We start from the raw sequence: 24,407 nt of genomic DNA, 5'->3' as shown, positions 1-24,407 counted from the left end.
GTAATGTAAAAAAATATAATAAAGATTAAATTAAAAATAATATGTTTGGCCAAGTTAAAAAAATAAATGAATAAGATGGCTAGTGGATATGTAAAAAGAAGAGGACTTGGACAGAACCACAAGGAATCCCTACACTCATGGGCTAGAGGAAGGCAGGCTAATGACGGAAATTGAGAAGGAACTTCCAGAGAAAAAGGAATTTCTGGGGCTTATGGCTGAAGTAACAGGTAAAGAGAGACTCCACAATGCCCACTGATGCAAAGAGGAGATGGAGGTATTTCAATGGTTAAAGGCCATTGGATTTTCTTATCATGGGAACACTGAAGACTCTGGCAAAACCAGTGTTATGGCAGAGGTGGCAATGAGTGAAGGTTAGGCCTAGTTTCATGTCCTGTCATATGATTTTGAAGCCTAGAATGAAGTAGAGAATAAAATATAATAAAAAATGAATTAGAACATAATTGATAAAGAATGATCCTAGAAATATCAGGAGAAGATAAAATTCGAAGCAGAAGAGGAAATGGTTAGTCTGGGAAGGTAGGATTATTCCTCAGGTATGGGACAGGCAAAGAGAGGACTAGTGAAAACACAGATCTGTCCAACTGAGGGAGAGGATGCCAAATAGCACATGTCAGATGCTTCTCAACCTCAGCCCATTATAAAGTATAATTATATGAGAGTGAAAGATTCATATCTGAGGTTTATGTATAAGAATAAACAAGGGTAATATAAGAACTCTGTAAGAAAAGCACACTTGGAAAATTGTATTTAGCCAAGAAAAAATAGCCCATCTTAAACTGATTGAAGTTTGAGTGCAATTTATTCCTTAGCTTAGAATACATACATATTCCACCACTACACATCTTACAGTGAGGTTTACAGACATATTTTATATGCATTTCTTAAACTAGTAGAGAAGCTACCTAATTTCATGGACTAATTGTAACATTACAACAAGACAAGAGATTTCATCACTGCCTGCAAGGTAGTCAGGGATGTTAGAAAGATATGAATTACTCCCTGACAGGCAAACTAGTTTTTTCTCTTGCGTAAGTGGTTCTCAAACTTCAGTGTGCATTAGATTTACTAGAGGGCTTGTTAAAACACAGATGGCTGGCTCTCAGTCCTAGAGTTCCTGAGTCGGTGCCTCAGAATTTGCATTTCTAATAAGTTCTTGGGTGATATTGATTTTGCTCTTCTACTCTGGGGACCACGCTTTGAAACCACTGCCACAAGGCTAGCCATTCAACAACATGTAGGTCTAGAAACAAGAGCATTTTCACTTAACTGTCTATTGAAGGAAACTGCCAAACTAGAGTTTGTAAATATATTAAAATAGTACCATTAATATTTTTAAGAAACTATCTGTATCTTTTTAAAAAACTATCTCTCTGATAGTCATACAGAAGTAAACATTGGGACTTCTTGGTACCAGTATCACAGCCCTTACCCATTACACTCTTTTTTACACATTAAAGTATAGTGTGGCTCAGATACTTACCTGTTCCAAGAAACAGGACGTTATATCTGCCATCAGCAGCATTCACTCGATCCACAGCTATCTTTGTGTACTTGTAGTCAGTGCCTATACGAACAATCAGTGGCCTTTTGTGGATTGGGTAGATGGAATTGTACATGAAAGGGTGGTTCCGAATGAAAGTGACAACGTCATCTGGGAACTCCTTGGTGGTTCGCATATTGGGTGTAAATGCTCCTCCTGGGCACTAAAAAACATTTTTTTAAATATAAAGTTAATAAAATATTTGCTTAATTTTAGTAATGATCAAAATACATAGCTCAAGTTGTTTTGAGTTTACTTCCTGTCCACTGATGAGCAAACAGCATAACTATATACAGTACTATATAATACTATCTGTAGAAAATGAATATATGAGGTATATAAGTTCATCATTTAAATGAGGCTAAGTCCACTTATCCTACCCTATTTGTTTACAGAGAGGAGCTGGCACCATTGTGTATGTAACTTTTCACTTTCTTCACCCATTACCTTTCTATTTCTTACTCTGTGCCAGATACAGTATTGCTAGGAAAAAAAAATACCATGTGGATATAATTGAATGCTGTTACTGGTTGAGATGAATTAGATTGTCATTATCAAATTCAATCAGAACTCTAATGTGCAGAAATTTTAGTCCATTTGATCTGTTTTTCTGAAGGAAGGATCTCTGAAGTCAGAACTTGGGTTGGATGTGGTAAATCAGACCTGACAATTCCCTCCTGAAACCACTGAAAGGACCCCAGTGACTTCTATTGATCGTAGAATAAAATGCCCACAGCTTAGCGTGGCCTGCAAGCCCCTGGATGCCTGGCTTGCACCTCTCACTCCTGCAGCAATTGCTGCTGCTCCTAAGCCTCAGGCACGCTCCCACTTACACCCTGGCACTTGCTGTTCCCCATCTGAAATACTCCTCTTCACACAAGTCCATGGCTTTCTCTGTTACTTCATTCAGTTCTCAGTTGAAAAATTTCTTCCTTAAAGGTGAGGACACAAATAAAAATAGCTCTCCCTTTCCATTTCCACTGTCTCCTTAGCCTGCTTTATTTTGCTTTACAGTCCTATTTACCTAACTGTACATTATATTGGATGCTTTTGTTTTTATTGTCTGTTTCTCCCTCTGGAATGTAAGCTGTGTATTGACATTAACTGGGTATATTTTGTTCATTGTCTCACTTTTAGACCTATAACAAAGCTGACAAATAGTAGATATTTGACAAAGAGTAGTGAACTACTCTATTATATCTGGCATCTAATTTTGGTGCAGGGGCTGTATGAAATAGGGCCTCAATTCTGGCCAACGGAGGAAAGATTCAGAGCATCGAGTTCAAAGGGGTAGATGGAAAGCAAAAATGAGATCTGGAAAAGGACTGCTGGATGGCTTCAACAGTTCTGGAAAGGGAGCATGACAAGGGCTTCTGAGGAGAAGATTCCATTTACAGGGCACCTGAGGCCAAACTCGAGGGTAGGCTGGGAGCCCTGGAGCTTGGAACTCACACACACTCACTAATAGGATCCAAGTGTTAAGCAATATGAGCAAAGCTTTTGGGTATATTCTTTTAACACATATAAACGTTATTTGTCTAACCCTATTAAACATCTGTCAATATCTCTACTTTCAGAAAATAAATAACTTGGTCAAATTTTTCTTGCAAATAACACTTCTATTTTGGTTTTCTTTTTTCCTCACTGAAGAGGTACAAGGTAAAAGGGAAGCAATGAAGCAAGCTTCCTAAACAATAGCAATGGGCACAGCACCTGTGGTAAACAGCAGGATATAATAAGCACAGTAACAAACTGCAAAGGGATGCTTCATCCAAAGGTGGAACTGAACCCTTATTTCTAGCTGACTGCATCTATGCAGTAATATAAACTTGGTGTGGCCAGATTTGAACAGACGATGGAAATGTGGAATTTTATGTGAAACCTGCCAAAATGTTAATGTGGACTCAATGAAAAAAAGATAAACAATTTTAGGGACCAAACAAAACATGGAAACCTCTGGGTCAGGCCTTGCAACAGCCATGGAATAATGCCAGCGTCTCTGGACGAGCACTGCCGGGCAGACCCACACTGGCACATCAGTCTCAGCAAATTCTTAAGGCAGCCGTGTTCATTGAGACTGAATCATGCTGAAAGCAATTTTTAGGCTAACTTTGACCAGTTAACATTATTAGAATTTTTTACAGGACTAGTAAATATAGTTCTCTTTTTGTAGAAAGGCATAAGGAGCAATTAAATGATTTCACTAAGGAGGGATAATGAGAAAGTAATATAACAAAGCCTTTTATTTGTTATCCCATTAACTAGACTTTTGTCTGGGGTCATATGTTTTGTTTTTTCCTTAAAAAAAAAGGCATTATATTTAAATATACATGTCTATGAATTGCCCACACTGAAGACCAAATGAGGACAAAGCACTTCATTTGAGGGTGTTCTAAACTGATGAATGTGTTCCACACTTCTCAAAAGTATATGATTATGGGTGTTTTCTGCCCTCATTCTTCATACAAAGCAGAAAAAGGGAAATACATTGCTCATGGAATAAAAACACGGAAAGAACAAATGCATTGGCAATTTAAGTAGTTCCAGACTTTCATAAAACAACACTAATTATGGTTTGCTAAGCTGAGATGTCTCTTCAAAATATTTGCAAGCATTCTCATTTGTAAGTTCAGGAGAGATCCAAAGTTAGCACATATTACAACTTGTATAATTTCCAGTTAGCGATTATTTCTGCATACAATAAACTAATTAAATTATGTGCCTTATTTATGGGTTTTACTTCACAATCACGAAAACTCAGGTACGAACTTATGTTTGTAAAACCATAGTTATTAGATCAGTAACCAAACAAATCAACTAAAATCAGTTATTCTATATTTACTAAGATATCCCGCATTTGGGACTTCTGTTTATAATATTCACAATAAACTTCTTTCTCAGAAACAAGCATCTCCTAGTATGAGTTTATTTCAAAATTACAAAAAGTTTGTTTTGACAATAATTAATTTTCCATTCATTCATAGCATAAACTACAGATAAATTAGAATAAATGATAATGATGGTGACAAGAACAAAAATTGATTACCCTTTCTAGACTGTTTGGATTTGAGAGTTTGCTCATTGTAACACTGCCAAGTATAAATAAGATGTGATTAACCTACCCTTCACCTTGTATATGTACAAGTTTGTGTACTGAAATCTAAAGGTAACCATCCATCCATGTGCTACCACTAAACAAAGCCTCCATCCATTAATTAGGTTGGTGTCTCATTCCTCAGAAGGATAATTTTACTCCACAAACAGTCATTAAGTAATTTGGGTTAAACTTTTTCTTTAAATGTTTGTTTTTCTCCAGTTCTAGTGTTCTGTTTATCACATAGTGATAAGCACTCCTTCTCTGAGTAAAGACATTTTAAGTGTTTTGATTACTAAAGTGTTAAGTGAAATGCTAGGAACAATAACAACGCCATGATAAAGAAGTGTCAGCAATGGCTGCCCTTAATTTCCTTCCGATTCTCAGGTATTCTCAAGCATCTGCTGACCTCTGATGCTCATAAATGTTTTCCTAATTCTCACAGCCATTATGCTAGTCTTCATCATTAACATATTCATATATTGATTCATATGTCCATTCTCTGAACAGCTTTTGTCCAAAAAGCATTTTGATGTACCCAGAGGAAAACCTAAAAATAAGGAGTTACAACTGTTTTCTAGACATAAGTATTCTGGTTAGAAACATGGACATCGTCAAAGCAAAATAAGACATAAATAATAATTTAAGAAAAACATAAAATAAATAACAGAGCTTGGGTCATAATCAATGAACATATGTTTAAGAGTCAATATTCTTTTAAACAAATTTAGAATAGTGGACCACATAAAGCTGCCAGGGTCAGTGAAGTGGTTTAGAAATAAGTAAATGAAGTTTGGAGTATTTAGAGAATTATAATTTCTGGGGCATTGTTGGATCATAGAATACAAAGTGGTGGCAAGAGGTAAGAGCATAGGGTGACAGCAGCAGAAAATAAATGCAAATCCAGTTAGAGGAGTAACTGGCATGGTCAAGGGGAACTCGACTTGACACTTGAAAGATGAGTGGTAAACTGATAAAAAGGTAGACTTAGCAATATTGCAGAATTGGGGCTAGTTTCTAGCACTGGCCTATAAAATATGTATTTTGAAGAAACTAATCTTATGTTTAGACCCTTGGTAATCTAGGCCCTTTATTTATTTAAAGCCCACAATTACATAGTTGAAGTCTTGTACTTATACACCAGCTGGCCCTCTTCTTCCTCACATTTCCTCCCACTACCTAGAAGAACCCTCTGCTCCAGTCCTGCCAGCCAGTGCAGAGCTTCTGGGACTCACTTTTCTTTGCTTTCTTTGACTTGTAATGTGTATTGTAATCTTGGCCTGAAACAGCCTTTCTTACCTATCCAACTTATTCACGTCCAACTGCCCCTCGGGACCAGCTCAATCTCATAATTTTGACATGCTTTCCTGGACAAGGCTGATGTGCAGCAAGCTCTCCTCCAGACTGCCATGTTCACTGTCTATTTTATTCATGCATTTTGAATGACCTGAAACAATATGCACTTTGATTTTTCATGTCTCTATGCCTCATGTGTTTAATATAATTCTAAACTTTACTAAGTATTTTCAAACATCTAAGAGAAACAGAAATACTTCTAATGTGAGAACAATGGGAAGATACATGTAATCAACAAAAGTCCTAGCAATCAACTTCTCTGTTTCTTGTCAACACTATGTGGATAATGGATTTTCTGTGTTCTTTTGCTCTACCAGGTACCAGACCTGTTAAAAGTAATATGGTTGAAGCCAAGGGTTCTGATCCACTTCTAAACTGATATTAAAACTGAACGCTTTTATTAGGTTCCGCCTTAACAGGATAGTATATGTAAATACAATCTACTACAGAAGCTTTATACACATTGCAACAGGATAATGTAATATGTTAGCTCAGCCACAGAGAGAATCTGCAGCTTTTTGGCTGCCCTTTGCAACATACCAAAGGTGTCTTGTTTCTTCCACAGACTTGAATTACTTATGGAAAAACATTATGACACAATTGGCAGGCTTCTTCCTACTGACTTTGACTTGCTGGTCGGGGCAGTTTGCTCACACAACTATCAATCCTGCTTTAAATGAAGCACCTACAGGGAGAATTACAAGGAGGGTATAAAATTTCTGCCCATGTAATTTCTTTAAGAATCCAGTCATATATTTATGAGGTTGATGTGGCAACTGGACTACTGTGTAGGGAAATAAAGGACAGCAATCACAACTGACCCTTCATTGCAAGGACTTCAGAGGCAATATTCTTAACCCAAGAGAAGAGGGAATGCTTTGGATCACTTGGCTGTAGGTTTTCTGGCCACATGAATGGGATATTAAATCCTGGAAGTTCAGGGAAGAGACAGACACTTCTGGCCACTGTGAGTCAGAGACCTGACTTCACGATGTGTTGTACAGTAGAGGGTGGAGGGACCAAAGCTTCAGGGAGAAATGCTTTTCTAGGAGGAGTTCCAGAGGTCATTCCTCCACCCTGCCTCTTTTATTCCCTAAGGAGCACTCATTTGACTTTTTTTTGTCCTTTTTACATTTAAAGGCTCTGCTCTTTTCTCAGCACCAGATGTAGGGAACCACATTACAGAAATGTGTCTCAAGTACTGATTATTCCCTTTTCTCATGGAGTCAGCTCCAGATGTGTGTCACTAAGCTCTGGCTTATTCCATGATGCTTTAAAGAGGAAAAAAGTAAATGCTTATTCTTAGGAGCTCAGAAATAGTAAAAATGGAACTGCTAGTAGAATTTTCTAGTTTAGCTTTGGTTTATTTATTGTTTTACTAAAAAGGGTTTATCTATTCCCACATTTTATGTAGTGTAATTGCTGTTTGACATGAGTGGTTCTCCCACTGTGATTCTCAGAGTCCTTCTGAACCGGGTGAAGGGTCTGGTGGGCATTGGGACAAGTAGGCTTTTCGGCAGGAAAAAATTCCTGATTTGTAATATGTGCCAATTTCTATGGTGTAAATACTTCCATTATGCTGATTTCAAGTTTTTGGGTGATGTCCGTACTTGAAAAAAGACGCACACAATGCACTCTTGTGAGCCAGTGTAAGCTGGCTCCAGCACACACTCACTGAGGCTCTGTAGCCATTAACCCTTATTCAGAGAGTGTGGCTCTCTTTTATCTGTTTCATTGATTTATCCAAGGGATTTCTCTTACGGTATTATTTAGGGGCAAATGAAATTTTGTTGAGTTTACAAATCAATTGCTCCTTTACTATATACCATATATGTGTTACTCAAAGAACAATTGATGAAAGTGTACACAACCACAAGGACCCCTCCATTTTCTGTATTGCAGTGAAGCAATGACTTTGTCAACTTCCAATATCAATACTTCTCAAATATATTTATCTCTGAATATGTTATCAGTGAGTCATGAAATACACTAAATGAAAGAATGAGAGCTTTTGAGTTATAATGGAATTTGAAAGTTACTCAGTTCCCCCTTCACTTTCTCTTCTCTTACGTAATCTCTGTTTTTTATCCAATATAGTCCAAACTGAGGTGTTTTAAGATAAATATATCTCCTGACTTCTTTTTCTTATGTTATACAAAATAATTAATTTTTTTTATTTTCCCCTATTTTGCTGAGATATGAGGTCATAATGATACTATTTAGAAGGTGATTATGAATTCTATGATAGGACTGTGTAGCCAGCCATGATTAAGATTTTTTTTTAATTTAATTCTTTCGTGGATAAGTAGTAATGCTGATCATCTTTCCAAAGTTAATTTAAAGTTAACTTACTAATAAAATACATATTAATGATTAATCTTTCAGTTATCTAACAGGAAACCAAACTTCAATTTTGAATAAATAGGAACTCTTAGAGAATTATTTTTTTGTTGTTGTAAAAATACTGGCAACAGTGTAATTTAAGATGAGAAAATAAGGGAGTAAATAATACATTGTGAAAAAACTCTAATAGTAACAAAAACACAAAGAGAATCTACAACTGGTTAAAATTATGTGGGATGAATATCTGAAAGCATATTGGCAAAGGAAATTATTTATTCAAGTTAAAAGAAAAAAGAAACACTTTCAAATTTAATATTATTTTAACAACTCCATTGTAATTTTTTCCATACAATCATTCTTCTTTACTTACATACACTTTATTTTATCATTTTAACCCTATTCTATGAATGCATAGACATCAGAAAATTATATTCCTATTGATGTCAGTTGTATAATATCTGTATCTTCTCTCAATCAGTGCACTGTACGACATTGTACAGAGACAGAAACTAATCAATATTTTAGAATGCAAGGCAGCACTGTTATAGATTAAAAAAATATATCAGGACTGTGATCATTGTTGTCTAAAAAATTTCATTTCCAATCTGCCAGTGTACACTCTGTAACTTCACCTGAAAAAGTTAGTTTTCTGTGTACCCTTTAATACTACTAATATTATAAGATACAGATATATTTATATGCCTCAAACTTTATAGTTTATAAAAAGTTTGTTTGAATTGAAACATTACTTTCATTGTAGTTATTTGCTTCTAAGTACCTTTTTCCATCTTTGAGAAATAACAACATAATTTTAAAAATCAATATACGCCTTAAAATTGAAATATCATCATATAATTTATCTCTAAATTAATTCTCACATGGTTATTTCTTCACAAAAATAGATGAGGTTCCTTAACACAAGGAAGAGTTGTGAAAAGCAACTATCATCCAAATTCTTAGGTTGCCACCAAAAGGTTAACACTTTCCAAGCTATGGTTTTTATGTCAATATAATTAAGAAAATATCTCTTCCTTATCTAATATACCCAGTGGCCTTGAATCTAAATAAGATTTATTAGCAATAGCACTTAGAAAAAAATGTAGAGAGTGATATATGTATAAAATAAATAAATAAATAAATGTAAATAATAAATAAATACATATATATTTTTTTAAATCCCAAATCTGGGAAGCTGTGACCTAAAAAATTATAATAAACGTACCAGTAGTTCTATGGTTGTATCTAAAACCATCAAATTGATATTCATTTAAGTTATATTTTTTTAAAAAGTAAAATAACAGGATGTTTTCTGGTACTTACAGTTCCAGGGCGTGGGTATGGGATTCTACCCTGATATGAAATCAGCTGATGATTTGGCCCTTCTTTGTGGGCAAAAGGGCCATTAAATACAGTCTGTATATCAGATAAATGATATACACACACTGCTGATCCTTTAAAAACTGAGCTACAAAAAGAGAGAGAGATTTTCTTATTATTGGAATTTAAATGCAATTTAAAAATAGATGGCAAAGCTTATGATAAAAAAATTGATGTAATTCATTATGGAAAAGTTCAATTTCATGGTATACCTTATAAAGTTAAAAAGTTTCTACTATTTTCAAATAAATCACTACTATATAAAACATTAAGACATTTATTTCATTCATGAATGTTGTAGACAATGCTATAGAAAAGTTCTCAACATTTCTGAAATACAGTACAAATTAAAGAAGTTTCTAACTAGTTTATCTTAGCAACAAAAAGTGATTTGATGATTTATTAAAAATATGATTTTAAATTCTATATCATTATCAATACTAATTATGACTTCATTCACAGAAATAAATCTCATTAATAGGAGAACACCATCTCTTCGTTTTTAATATGAGTGGTCTTATATATCATCCTAAAGAATATCACAGAAGTCTAAATTATTGTTACTTATGTTCTTTTATAAAAAAGAAACTCAGAATAGAAGGGTCCAAAATGGATGCACTAAGTTACCTTTAGTCAGTAAAATCCCATAAAATTTGTTTGGATCCTTAATGGAAACTATTTCTGTTGTCATTTAAGGTAGACTGACTGAAACCAACATTTCTCTGACTCTCACATATTTCTCTTAAATTACATGCATAATAGAAAACTTATATGGCCAGTGAAAATTAGATGCCCATTGAAAAAAACAAGCTACATTATTAATCATCAGCAGTAACAGTCAGAAATGACAATTTACATGTTTCAATATTAAAGCTATTGGTGATGGGAAAAACAGAAACTAGAAAAGTATTTTTTTGAAATGAATATTTTCTTCTGAAGAATTTGGCACTTGCTGGTGTGGCTCAATGGATTGAGCACCAGCCTGAGAACCAAAGGGTCACTGGTTCAATTTCCAGTCAGAACACGTGCCTGAGTTGCAGTCCAAACCCCAGGAGGGGGTGCTTGAGAGGCAACCACAAATTGATGTTTCTCTCCCTCTCTTTCTCCCTCCCTTCCCCTCTGTCTAAAAATTAATAAATAAAACTTTAAAAAATAATTTGGTTATTTTTTCTATGTTCGATTCTTTGTGACTTAAATCAAGACTACCTTCTTTGTTAGAACAGAAGTTAAACTTATTCTAAAGGATATATTTTTAGACATCTTCTAGGGTAAATGTTAATATGATTTATAATAAAAATTCCTATGATTTTTTTCTTTGAATGGCTCATCATAGGTTAAAATCATACCATGTTTCCCTCACTAAAAAGGAATGCTAAAATCTTTAAATTTAAATTTTGTAATTGACTGTCTATCTACAGGAACCCCTTACATTCTAAAAGGCTATGTCACAACTGGAATATTGCACTGAATTCTGAGCAACATTCCTCATGTAAAATAGAAAAATCATGTGCAGGGAAGGCTAAGAATATGCTGAATATCTTGAAATATACGATATTGGGATTATGCATTCCAGAGAATGTAGAAAACATTAAGTATATTTTGAAATGTATATGAAATACTGTCATATGGAACATAAAAATAGGCTCAGCATTTTGTTACTTTCTAAATAATAATCACTTTAGATTGCTCTGGAAGTAAAAGTTACTTAATAGAAATGCCAAAAGTTCTGTTTGAATCATGAGTCTTCAAATTATTTCCTTAAAACAAAATATCTTCTACACTTTATTCCTGGATTATAATGAACACTTTTCTTTATTTGAGAACAATATATAATTATTATAAATTATCTATACAAAATTATTTTGAAAACATTAAGTTCAACTTAAATATATTTTGGTAATAAAGCAAAAGTAATAAAACAGGAAGGTTAAATCCCAAATGTTATGTAAAATTGAAAGTTGAAAAGAGTGCTTTGGCAATAATTACTATTACTCAATAAAGTTTATTGTTTAACTCATAAATTATAATTGTTTAATAATTACCTTGATGTTGTAAAAATGCCATACACTAGTGTTGTCCTTGGGTTATCCGTTTCAAGCAGAAACACATCCTCTATAAAAGGAAAATGTCATCATTCTTTTCAAGTTCCTAAATAGTAACTGTATTTTTAAATTTTACCCTAAGAAAATAACTTCAGCTATGAAAAAGTATTATCAGCATCATTCCAATTAAAAAACTAAATGAACTAAATGATAGGTACATGGTAAAATAAGTTAAATAAAATGTTATACAAACACTAAAGGGATTTATGAAGACTATAACCTTATAGAAACCATGTTAATAAAATAATTTAAGTGGAAAAGGCACAGTGGAATATAATATGAATGAGAACAATGTAAACCTTAAACCATACACCAGAATACAATAGGAAGATTGCCAGTGAGTGTCTCTGGTTAGCACAGCTTTAGAAGCTTTTCTGCTGCTGCTTTTTTTCTGCATTTTCTAGATGTCCTTTAATGATAATATACTTTTTTTATTTAAAAAAAGTTTGCAAATCTCTATTTCTTTTTCACCTAGAGTTAGAAGTGTAACATAGAAGAGAATATTTTCACAGTGACTTTTTATCTATACAAATTATGACTTTAGCTTATGGTCAAAGTTGCTAATCATATTTTTATTTAATCAACAATTCCTCTAAAAACAAGAAGTTGTATATTAAAGCAAAGACAATGGTATAAATCAGTGACTTTCAACTTTTCCCACCTCATGGTACACATAAACTCATTACTAAAATTCTGTAGCACAGCCAAAGATATATTACATGTTTTTCTGATCTGGTAAAAAAAAGATAGGTATAATTTTGATTTATTTATTACTGTGTTCACTGTTGTTATTTTTTTAATTGACAATTTGAGGGAGAAGAGGTCAGTGTCTCTGGCTAAACAGTCAGATATTGACTGCATGTGTTAAAGTATCTTGTGGCACACCAGTGTGATGTGGCCACTGGCTGAGAATCGCTGGTGTGAATGATAAGGTATAGCAATATATAACAAAACCTAGAAGTAAATTCCTGATAGAAAACCCCAATTAATAACAGTTGTTATGATTACAAGAAGTGTCTATTTTTAGTGATATTTTTGCAAAGAGGTTCTTGCTCAGGAATACAAAGAAAGAGGTATTTATTTTAAATTCACAATAAGTTTAGGACCTCTTAAGCAATAAATTAATAACCACTAGCCTTTCTATATAGGAACAAAGGCTGACATTGTTCAGATATCTTTAAAAATCAAGAAAGACAAATATCCAGAATCACTGCAACATAAACATACTTATAAAGAATCTGGGGGAAAATAATGAATGACTAGGTCATAACAAAAGTGGTTCTTAGAACTTTTTTCTACAAAAGCTGACATAGAAATGTTTGTTTCTATGAGCAACATAATGGCTTTTGAGGAGACCAACTACTTTAGTTTTTATAACTGTTAAAAGCAGTACATTTTTTCATATTATAATATGTTTTTATTGCTTATTTCCTCCCTACCTAAAAATCTGAGTAAACTGAATAAATTTACTGATAATAACTAGCATGTTATATTTTAATGAATTAAAGTAAAAGTAATTTATAAATGGCATTTGGTACACTATAATGTGTACAGATTATTCTGATTAAAAAAAAATGTTTCTTAGTAGAAAGGGATCAGATTATTAGTCCTGGTTTAATCTGGGAAGTACAGCTTTCTTCCTGTCACACATGCTGAAAAACTTTGTCCCAGAGCCAGCAAAAAGAACCTAGATTGGAGCACAAGTCTAATTCTACTATAACACTTTTTCATCTAACCTATATTCTGTCCATTAACTGTAACAGTACAAATATATAGCTGTATTCTTGTATAAATTGATTTGAAAACAGAATATTAGATTTCAAATACATGGGGAGAATTAAGGTGGGGGTGGGTAGGGCAGGGAAGAGTAATGGGGGAAAAGTGGAGACAACTTTTATTAAACAATAATACAAATTTAAAAAAATATAAATGAAATACATATTCATTTTAGAAAAGCACAAATATATCATTATGTATATATAAAGTATATAGGCACTCTTCTCCCTCTCTCTCTCTCTCTCACACATACACACACATACACACTCATTCTTCATATACCATGGTGAATTTAAGAACTAAATGTGTCAGCAATGCATTCAGGGACAAAACAGATTTAAAAAATACTCGGGGAAATTTATTAACAGTATCCAGATCATTAATTCACATAGATATGTTGTTTAAAAAATACTTAGGGGAATTTATTAACAGTATCCAGATCGTTAATTCAAATGGATACATTGTTTATTCTAAAAACATTCATGTAAAAGACATCTTCTGAGAGTTTATTAAATTTCATAAACATTACAAACTCTCTTTCAGACGTTTTTCAAATTCACACCTCTGTACCTAATTCATCAAAGTGCGTTTCCGGGCCGTCTTCATCTGTCACAGAGCACACCAGCCTGGCTTTCAGGAAGGTGGTCCACTTGTTGACCAGGCTACGCAGTCCACCCGTGTCGTTCTGAAACCGTTTTGTAAACACATTTCAGTTTGCTTAAATAAATATTGAATTCCATTAAAAATTCAGCTTGGGTTCTTATTACCTGAGGATTCATTATAATCCAAAGGATGGCTATGTTAACCACATTCAATATTAATAGTTAGAGAGGAATATCTAAGATATATAGTAGGTAATAAAATAGCCATAGGTTATACTGTACTATTATTACTCTATAGTATGAGATCAACTGACAATATTTCACAAAACCAATTCAATGTATATTTTCTCTAAAGCTTTACAAACAACAATAAATGTTACAGAACATATGTAATTTAATTTGTTTTTTCTTTATAATGTGCTGTCTTTAATATGAATGGAACTATTGTATACCTTGAAGTTTGCATATTCTACTGTGGTCAGGAGAGTTGGTTTAGACTTAACACCAAATGGTCCTCAAAAGTTCTTTTTTCTCCTTCCTTTGTCTGTGTTATCATTTACTTCTCAGTATTTTTTTGCTGAACAGATGCTTTAATATACATATTTCTCCACACAGGATAGGGAAGATGGTTTTGGAAACATCCGCAAATAGTCTCTATTGATAACATGATTTTTTTCTGTATGCTAAGAAGCCTTTTGCCCCTTCTGCTGGCTTTACTGTCTTGGGGAAAATGATTAAGAAGCAACTGAGCTCCACTATTAGTAGAATATTGCAATATTTAAAAATAAACTATTTTAAACACTAAGTGATTTAAGAAATAATTCTACACAAACAATGCTATTCATAAATGTCAGGATAAGCCTGTGAAACTACTATAAGAGCAGGCATCATGACATTTTCTCTTAGCTGTTATATATACTTATCATTTATATAAAAGAATATTTTGGTTACTATTTATAATTAAAACAGTATTTTATTAAAGCATTTCTTAATTTTCACTGTTGTAGATAGTTCCTCCAAAAATGTCTTTTTGTAAGGTTTTACTATATTTTATCTGCAAGAATTGTTCTCTTTCTGTAATATACAATTTAGCTATTTGTTTTAATACTAGTATATTAAATAGAAAAGCAAAAATTAACCAAAATTGTTTATTTGTATAAAACCATAACCAAAATATTTCCTTGAAGTGAGCTTTGTGTTGAAATAGGGTATGTGTTTCTTATGGTTGATGTGAATCAACATTAAGTTCAAATGTCTCCAATCAATATTTTATTAATTTATAATAGTAGGTAATAAGAGTAGAAAGACAAACCACTGGAAAAAATATTATATAAGTTAAAGTGCTTAGTCTTTCGCCTTGACTGGTATGGCTCAGTGGATTGAGTGCCAGCCTGTGAACCCAAGGGTTACTGCTTGATTCCCCGGACACGTGACTGGGTTGCAAGCCAGTTCCCCAGTAGAGGGTGCACAAAAAGTTAACTACACATTGATGTTCCTTGCCCTCTCTTTCTCCCTCCCTTCCCCTTTCTAAAGATAAATAAATATAATATTTTTTGAAATTAAATAAAGTTCTTAATCTTTCTTCAAATTAGAATAGCCACAGCAATCTCAAGAAAAAAAAATAACAAAACTGCTTATTTTTTGTCACTCTCCTAGATTTTAAGCTATGCTACACAGCTATAGTAATCAAAACATTATGGTACTGGCATAAAACAGACACACAGATCAATGGAACAGAAAGGACAGCTCAGAAATAAACTCATACATATATGGTCAATTAACTTATGACAAAGGAGACAAAAATATAAAATGGAGAAACAATAGACTCTTCAATAGATGGTGTTGGAAACATTGACAATCACAGGCAAAAAGAAAAATAAAACTGGGCCACTTTCTTATAGCATTCAAAAACAGTTAACTCAAAATGGATCAAAGACTTGAACATAAGGCCTGAAACCATAAAACTCCTAGAAGAGAACAGGCAGTATGCTCTTTGACATAGGTCTTGGAGATAATTTTCTGCATTTGACAACAAAATCAAAGCAACGAAAGCAAAAATAAGTGTAACTACCTCAAACTGAAAAGCTTTTGCACAGCAATGAAAACTATAAGCAAAATGAAAAGGCAACCTACTGAATGGAAAAAAATAATTGTAAATCATATATCTGATAAGGGGATATCCAAAATTTATACAGAACTCACATAGCCAAAAAAAGTCAATTAAAAATGTGCAGAAAATCTGAATAGAAATTTTCCAAAGAAGACCTAGAAATACAGATGGCCAACAGATGTATGAAAAGATGGACAACATTACTAGTTATGAAGGAAATACAAATCTAAAGCAAAATGAAATATCACCTCACACATGTTAGAATGGCTATTATTAAAAAGATAAGAAAGAATGAGTGTTGGCAAGGATTTGGAGAAAAGAGAATCCCTGTGCACTGTTGGTGGGAATATGAGTTGGCATGATTACTATGGAAAATAGTATGAAGGTTCCTCAAAAAATTAAAAATAGAACTATCACATGATCCAGCAATTCCACTTCCAGCTATTTATCTGAAGAAAATGAAAACGCTAGTGCAAAAAGATATAAGCACCCCATGTTAATTGTGGACTTACTTATAATAGTTAATATGATGAAACAACATCAGTGTCCACCAACAAATAAATGGATAAATAAATGTGTATATATACAATGGAACACTATTTAGCCATAAAAAATAAAATCTTGCTGTTTGTGACAATGTGAATGGACATTGTACTAACAGAAATAGGTCATACAGAAAAAGGAAAATCCTGTATGATCTCTCTTATATGTGGTATTTAAATAAAAGAAAACACCTCGTAGATATAGAGAACAGATCAGTGCTTGCAAGAGACAGGGTTAGAATGGAAGAAATGGGTGAAATGGGTAAAAAATTTTTTTGCTTCTTTTAAGTTTCAATAAATTGAATTTGAAAACAATGTTAATACTTACAGGACATATTCTAGCAATCATTGAATGAATCTGTTTTGTGCTTCTGCTATTGTCAGTGAGTTTCTCCTTGAAGAAGAAGTAAATCTTAGCATCATTTGGATCAGTTCCATCTGGGATGACATGTGCATCCACAAACATAGGTTCTAAAAGAAATATAGACTGTTTATAATATACGCTCATGACAAAAAAAAATCCACCTACTGTTCATCCAAGTAGACCACAGACACATGCTTTCTCCATCTTTGGTAAAAAAAAAAAATTGATGTTTATAGGCAAAAAGTCTAAAAGCAGCAGTTGTATTCAGTCAATACACCACATTTAGAATGTCAAGTGCCACAAAATACAGCAATAATGTAACACCTCAAACTATTTTTCTCTGTCTGCAATACACTCTGAAAGTTCAGTAAATGCAAAAAAATCTCTGTGTACTGGTGAGTTTTAAAAATTGAATAACTTTTCTGGCAGTTATTTCCCATGGAATCTGATAGTCATTTTACGGGGTGAAAAGTTTGTTTTGTAAAGTGTGGTTTTCAATCTAGTGCATATAAACTCAAATTCTTTGAAGCAGAATGGGAGGCCCAGAGTCCAAGATCTGAAAAACAAATTTTTCGGAAAATACAGTCTATGAAATGAAGGGGAAACTTTTCAAGGACAAAATGATGTCATTTGAAGACATAGAGGGATTCCTTATTTCAAGAACAAAACAACTTTTAGCATACTCTATTTCCAGATGTACTGGAGAAATAACTTGAAGAAGTAAATGGACAATCAATGCTTTCTTGTGCTGGCCTATCCGTTGAAACAAGATGCTTAACTGTGGTAATTCATGCTTAACTGTGTAATGTTAAGTGAATTGCCAAATTTAGGGTAAGTTAGAAATTTTCCCTAGGGTGAAATGACAAAGAAGTTAGTGATTTCTTCTTCCTCTAAACAACAGCAACTCATTGAAATTGTGCATTAAAGTCAAATGTGCACCTTTCCTGATGTGAATTCCATGTGATCCCAAGAACTGGAAGCAGTCAAGTACTGATAATCATAAAATTATTATATTTGATTTCTATTAGGTATTAGCCAAACTATGAAAAAATAACATATAGCAGTTCCATGATTTAGAAACTAAATATAAAACAAATTGGGAGTTTCTGAATATACCATACTCATTTTTCATAAATTTATAATTTATAATAGTCATAAATTTAAAGAATTTTAAACTTTAACATTATTAAAATATACAAACTCTCTAAATGAATAAATACATTACATTTAAACAACTAGAGAAGATTCTTGTATACAAGTATGTATGGTAAATATTACTGTCATTTTAATTTATTCATATAACCAATGATAATTGTATGTTGGTTAACAGAATGTATCTATGTTAATATTTTATTTATCATAAAAATTTTAAATCATAAAATACTGATTTATTGTTATATATGGCCTAGTACAGTAATTTTTTTTACCACTTTTACATAATTTTCATTATAGTTAAACAAATTGGTTTAAAGCATCATTCTGAAAATGCATAAAATATTTTCTTACCACTTAGCCATTTGGAATTGTGTTGATCAGTTCTGACTGCATTCCTTTTAGTTAAACTTCGAAAAATAGCAGCATCTGTCCCCATGAAATCTATATACATTCCAGAGAAAAGTTCCTCATCTATGAGAAAGAAATTGTCAACACAATTGTGTTTTTTAAGAAATCAAGGAGAACTTGATTATTAGATCACCACACATATTACAGAGTGTTTATAATTGTTAACTGCTTAACACTGCCCACCAAATAACAAGTTGAATAAAGTTTAATCTGGTTTCCTTATTGATTGTATGAATATCAAAACAACTTTATTTTATGTAAAAATAAAAATCCCTGTGCTTGTACTTAATTTGACTAAATACCTGTGTTTATATACTGTGCAACAGAAACAGCAAAAATAATATATGTACAGAAGATAACAAAATAGTTTAATTAATTATTACTTTGTTTTAATAAAAACACTGTAGTAGTCAGAAAACTTGGTTTCTATTTTTGGTAGTAATTAACAAACTGGGAATTGGGATCAAGCATTTAGTGTCCTGGATCTTAATCTTTTCATATGTAAAATATGGGAATTGAATTGTAACCTTACAAGTTCTCACCACATATTAGGAATTCTATAATTTTACTAAATGAATTGAAAATAATAGTTATTATTATTACTATTAATGACAGAGGCAAGACAACATTAAAATATTCAAAATACTATTAATTGATATAATTTCATCATTAAAAGTACACATTTTGATTTTCCATGCTAGGCTTCTATTAAGTAAATAAAGTGCTATATTTTCATTTACAAAACAATATATTAACATTGTGTTAATGATATAATGATATGTTAATAAGCTACATATGGCTTAACATACTAAGCCATAAAAAACAGAATGTAGGGAGAAGAGAGAAGAGATATTTTAAAATTAAATTATCATTATTGATGGCAAAAACATAATTTAATCTGTATTTACATAACATTTAACATTTAGTTTATCCATATTAATTTTTATGCTAGTAAAAAGAATAACTATTGAAAGGCTATGTGTGTCCCTAGAGAATAACACAGTAGTTAAACATCTGTTTAAAAACCAATAAAATGGATCAGGTCTGTCCCACTGAACCACCATGCAGCTGTGCTCTTTCACTGGTGTTCCGGAATTACTCCCTGGCTACTTTCAGACTGTGGTCATTGTGGCAGGCCTGGAACATTTTGAAGCACTCTGAGCTCACTGTTTATTCACAATTCCAACTGGCTCAGGATCGACCGGAGAATGGAATGTTTTAATATGTGTTCATCAGGTCATGGACTGAAACCCCTACCGGTTAGCAAGGGGGTATGGCAGGAACTGTATCACCCAGTTGTGCTTTGTAGTAGGGGTCTAAATCCCCTGGGAACAGATTAGAGGGAGATAACAAGAATGTGCAGGAAAGTGCTTGAGCAGTTTAACCTCTCTAAAAGTCTGTAAATATTTATAGTATCTTACACAAGTATTCTGTAGATGCATTGGTTGTTAAATTGAGATAACTCTGTAATTATTTCACACTTTTGTTCTACCCAATGACCCCCAAAACAGTAGGTTATAAAATCTTGTTATTCAACAGATTCATTACCACAGATATTACATCTGTATCCAGGTAGGAGAAAATAAGAGATGCTGGAAGACGGTATGCGGTGGAGAGGGCTGATTCTAACCCTATTACACACCTGATTAGTTATAACTTAAACATTACAAAAGCCCACACATCTGTCTTCATTTTATGTCTTAAATTCTCAGTAATTGGGAACAATAACTGTTTTATTTTGTATAAGAAATATTTAATTAATATCATTTTGGGAAGAATTTTGAGAATAGGGTATTTACTGAAGAATTTCTTCGTAGGACATAAGCAAAGATAAACTTGTGCCTTTTAACTTTAATCAAGAAATGTTTTGCTTTACAACTGTATTTCCAGTAGTCAGAAAAATCTCATAGGGTTTATGACAGGTTCTTTAAAAGATATATCTGATTTTTGGTTGTGCTACAATGACTAAAAAGAGCAAAAATACCTAAACTTGCACATTTGGTTAGATGCCACACCTGCATTGTGAAAACTGGAATTCAAATTCCCAACATTTCTTGGCACTTTAATAGAAATATTTGAACCAACCTGTGTTATTTAGTGGACTACAATTGAACAAAAGTATAAGGCACTGTGTGACAGAGTGAGCAGACTGAACAAATCTACTATGTAGTATTGGCGAGGATGTTGGAGATAATTTTAGGGGATAATCATCAGAACAAAGAAAATGATAAAAACAAGCTTATAAAGCTTCCTGTTCATTTTGGTTTCAGTTTTTAAGTTAAGCAAATCATTTAATGACTTTCAGTTATAGTATAAATTATAATGTTAATTGATATATTAAAAGGTAGTTTAGGAACACGCTCATAGGAATCGAAGACTCTGGTTGTTGAAAAATGAAGACCAACACCTACATTCAATTTTGTAAAAAAAAAAATCCAGCCCTGGCTGGCGTAGCTCAGTAGATTGAGCGCGGGCTGCCAACCCGTGTCGCAGATTCGATTCCCAGCCAGGGCACATGCCTGGATTGCAGGCCATAACCCCCAGCAACCACACATTGATGTTTCTCTCTCTCTCTCTCTATCTCCCCCCCTTTTGTCTCTAAAAATAAAATAAATAAAATCTTTTTTAAAAATCCAATTTGCTAAGGGAGAAACTATTTAATATCTTATCACAGTTTAACAGTAAGATTAATTATGCCTTGTTCTCACCTTTATTGTTCTAAACAATATTTAATGAGATAAAACTATGGTATTAGTGTTAACTGACCTTTGAAGTTTATTTTCAAAGCATTTAACTTCAAATAAATGAAAACTCTGTATATTGAACTAGTAATATCTATCTATTTATATTTTTATATATAATAGAATTTCTAAAGGTGAATAAAATTTCCTTCCTATTGAAGAAAGGACTTTTTAAGATACTGCTCCTGAATATTTAGAAACTTATGTGAAAAGACTCTGTATCAGATATATTTGGATATCTTGTAGTTAGTTTCAAAGATTTCTAATTTTTTTGTCCTAATGACTGATATACTTTCATTTCCTTCTTGCCCAATTTGAATGACATATATGGAAATAATTCATTGGATAACTTCCAAGTTTACATTTTAGTCAGAGCTAGATATACCTGTTTTAATTTAGTTTCCAGATATGAGAAAGAAAGATAGATTGCTTACCTCTTTAAATGAATCTAAGCAAACCATTTTGACCACAAAAATTATTTTTCCCTCTGTTCTGTTGTCAAATGATGTAATTTTACCATTGGCAATACATACAGAAAGCAAACAGGGAAAAGCATCTACTGTGTAGTCAACACTAGAATCCCAGATTCATCTTCACAATCAAGTCATGTTAAACCAGACATTCTAAACTGTCATAATTAACCAGAAGAGAATGTCTTTTAATTGAGTTATAGAAAAGCATTCGATGTTTGAGACTCAAAGACATTTATTTATCAGCGTATGTAGTAGCAAACAATGGGGCCTGCTTCTTAGCTGATATATTTTATGGAAAATGAGAAAATGAAAAGTGACTTTACCACCACCTCTCTTTTCAGTATAGCAATTTAAGAACCCACAGAGAATATATTTGGGTAACATATGCACTTTGGTAGCCTTTCAATTAGAGAGTAGTACTCTTTTTAATCATTTGTAAAAGATCACTAAACATGAGGAAAAGTGGATATATTTAATACTAGAAAAATACTATATAAAATATCCAAAATTACTTTATAACATATAACAATATATACATACATATACATGCTTTTCTGTAAATTGTTGACTTGTTTTAGGAATGACAGCCCTGTCATGTTAGAAGAAAAAAATACATGCTTATCATAAATATTCTTGAAAATGAGAAACTAAAATTTCAATTTGTCAGCACACGTTTCTTAATGCATTTATTTCAATGGGCATACTCTCTCATGAATTATTTTTCCTTGATCCTTTTTCATTGCCTTCTCCTCCTACTTTTCACTTACTGATCATAACAGAGACTGTGTTCACATTGGGGTTGAAAGAGCAGCGTCCTTTTCCAGATTCACACTTGGAGTCAATCATGAAAACTTGGTCCTTTAGTGTAGACAAAATTGAAAAGTAATAATAAATAGCTTTATATTTAGTTAATCAATTGGCGTTTTAGTAAAAAAAAAGCATTATCATAAATAGTAAGCTTTCTACTTGGTTGCTTATGTCTCCCCAGTTTACTATATGAAGACTTTATTAACCTATAGAAGAGTCTATCTATAAGTTACAAGCTAACCTCAGCATTGACTCCTTTTACATCCCTTAACCAACATGTTTCCTCCATAAACCTTATCCAACATGTTTTCTCCAAATCAACATTAGTAAAGCCCACTTGGAAATCATGAATTATTGTAAATCTGAAGTTGAAAATTCTCCAAAAGTAGAAAATTGCTCATAGAAGAACAATGTGTATAGGATTATAATATTTCTAAAATAATCAAGACATTTTAAATAGAAAATTTTGTTACCACCTAATTTTGTTATAAAAAGGATTAGATTAAATATAATAATTTATAATTTAGATAAAATGTTTTCTTTACTTATTTATTTAACAAAATTATGGTGATCATCTACCCCATGCCAGGCACCCCATGTATCCGACACATTAGGGATACAGTAACCAAAAGAGACAAATATCTTTTCCTTCAAGGAGTTTTAATATACTATAAAGAATATAAATATGTAAGTATAAAATATAAAGACAATGCTTAAAGTAAACATTAAGCAAGGAATGGAACTAGAAAAGCCCATGGACTGAGGACCATGGGCTCAATCTGAAATATAATGATCAGTGTAGCTTCACTGAGAGGGAACATTTTGTTGGGGTATTTATCTTTTTCTCGTATGAGTTAGTAAAAGCTATGACTTAAATTCTAAGAAAAAGGTATCAATTTTGTTGGTTGCACTAAAAAATGAAGGTCCCTAATTGTCGAGCTAAGTTTTTCAAAATTATCCTGAGAGGAATGCAGCTGCACTGTTTTTGGGTATGCAAAGAGAAGGACCAAAGTGCTGCCTAAAGAAGACTGGGCCTTCCCTTGTGCTTTAAGAAGACTGAGAATGCCAGTTATAAAAACAGACAATGGATTCAAGAAAATAGATTTGTTTTCAGATGCAATAATCTAGGGCTCAGATAATAGTAAACTGATACAGCAATCTCAGTGGGCATGGTAAGAGCAGTAAGGATACCAGAGAATTTGTAAGGTGAAGATCAACAGAGCTTGGCATTCAATTATAAACTGGGTGAAATTCAGGAAGATGACAAAAACAATGGCGATTCTGAAGTTTTGAATCCTTCAAGAAAATAAAATGAGTTCATTTTTGTTATACTGAGTGTGATATATTGTCAGAACATCCCTGAGGCCAGAGGGATGCATAGAGCTTAAAAAGAATCACAGTCCTCTAGGCTGGAAAAGTCCTACAACATGATCCACTTTGATGAATTAACTCTACAGTTGAGGAAAATATAACTTGCTCAAAATCTTGTAGCTAAACAACAACAAAAGAAAAATTAGCATTCAGTCTCCTGGCCCCTAGCTATATCTTGTTTCCAAAAAGTCATCATTTATATAATGACTACACTAAACATATAAT

The 24,407-nt window shown here is 32.8% G+C and overlaps 1 protein-coding gene across 1 annotated transcript in view; it reads right to left on the bottom strand.

Annotated features, from left to right (window-relative positions):
- Positions 1-24,407, bottom strand: part of SEMA3C (semaphorin 3C) — a 172,734-nt gene that overhangs the window by 47,128 nt on the left and 101,199 nt on the right. Inside the window, exons 6-12 of the mRNA XM_045828281.1 lie at positions 22,772-22,862; positions 18,734-18,853; positions 17,192-17,334; positions 14,180-14,294; positions 11,774-11,843; positions 9,675-9,819; positions 1,502-1,724 (exon numbers count right to left, since the gene is read on the bottom strand). Coding sequence (XP_045684237.1) covers positions 1,502-1,724; positions 9,675-9,819; positions 11,774-11,843; positions 14,180-14,294; positions 17,192-17,334; positions 18,734-18,853; positions 22,772-22,862 — 907 coding nt within the window. The remainder of the gene's footprint in view (positions 1-1,501; positions 1,725-9,674; positions 9,820-11,773; positions 11,844-14,179; positions 14,295-17,191; positions 17,335-18,733; positions 18,854-22,771; positions 22,863-24,407) is intronic.

Source organism: Phyllostomus hastatus, unplaced genomic scaffold (assembly GCF_019186645.2).
Source record: "Phyllostomus hastatus isolate PE091 unplaced genomic scaffold, TTU_PhHast_1.1 phas_scaffold_78, whole genome shotgun sequence".
Lineage (NCBI taxonomy): Eukaryota > Metazoa > Chordata > Mammalia > Chiroptera > Phyllostomidae > Phyllostomus > Phyllostomus hastatus.
This window is presented reverse-complemented; position numbering and strand designations above follow the sequence as displayed.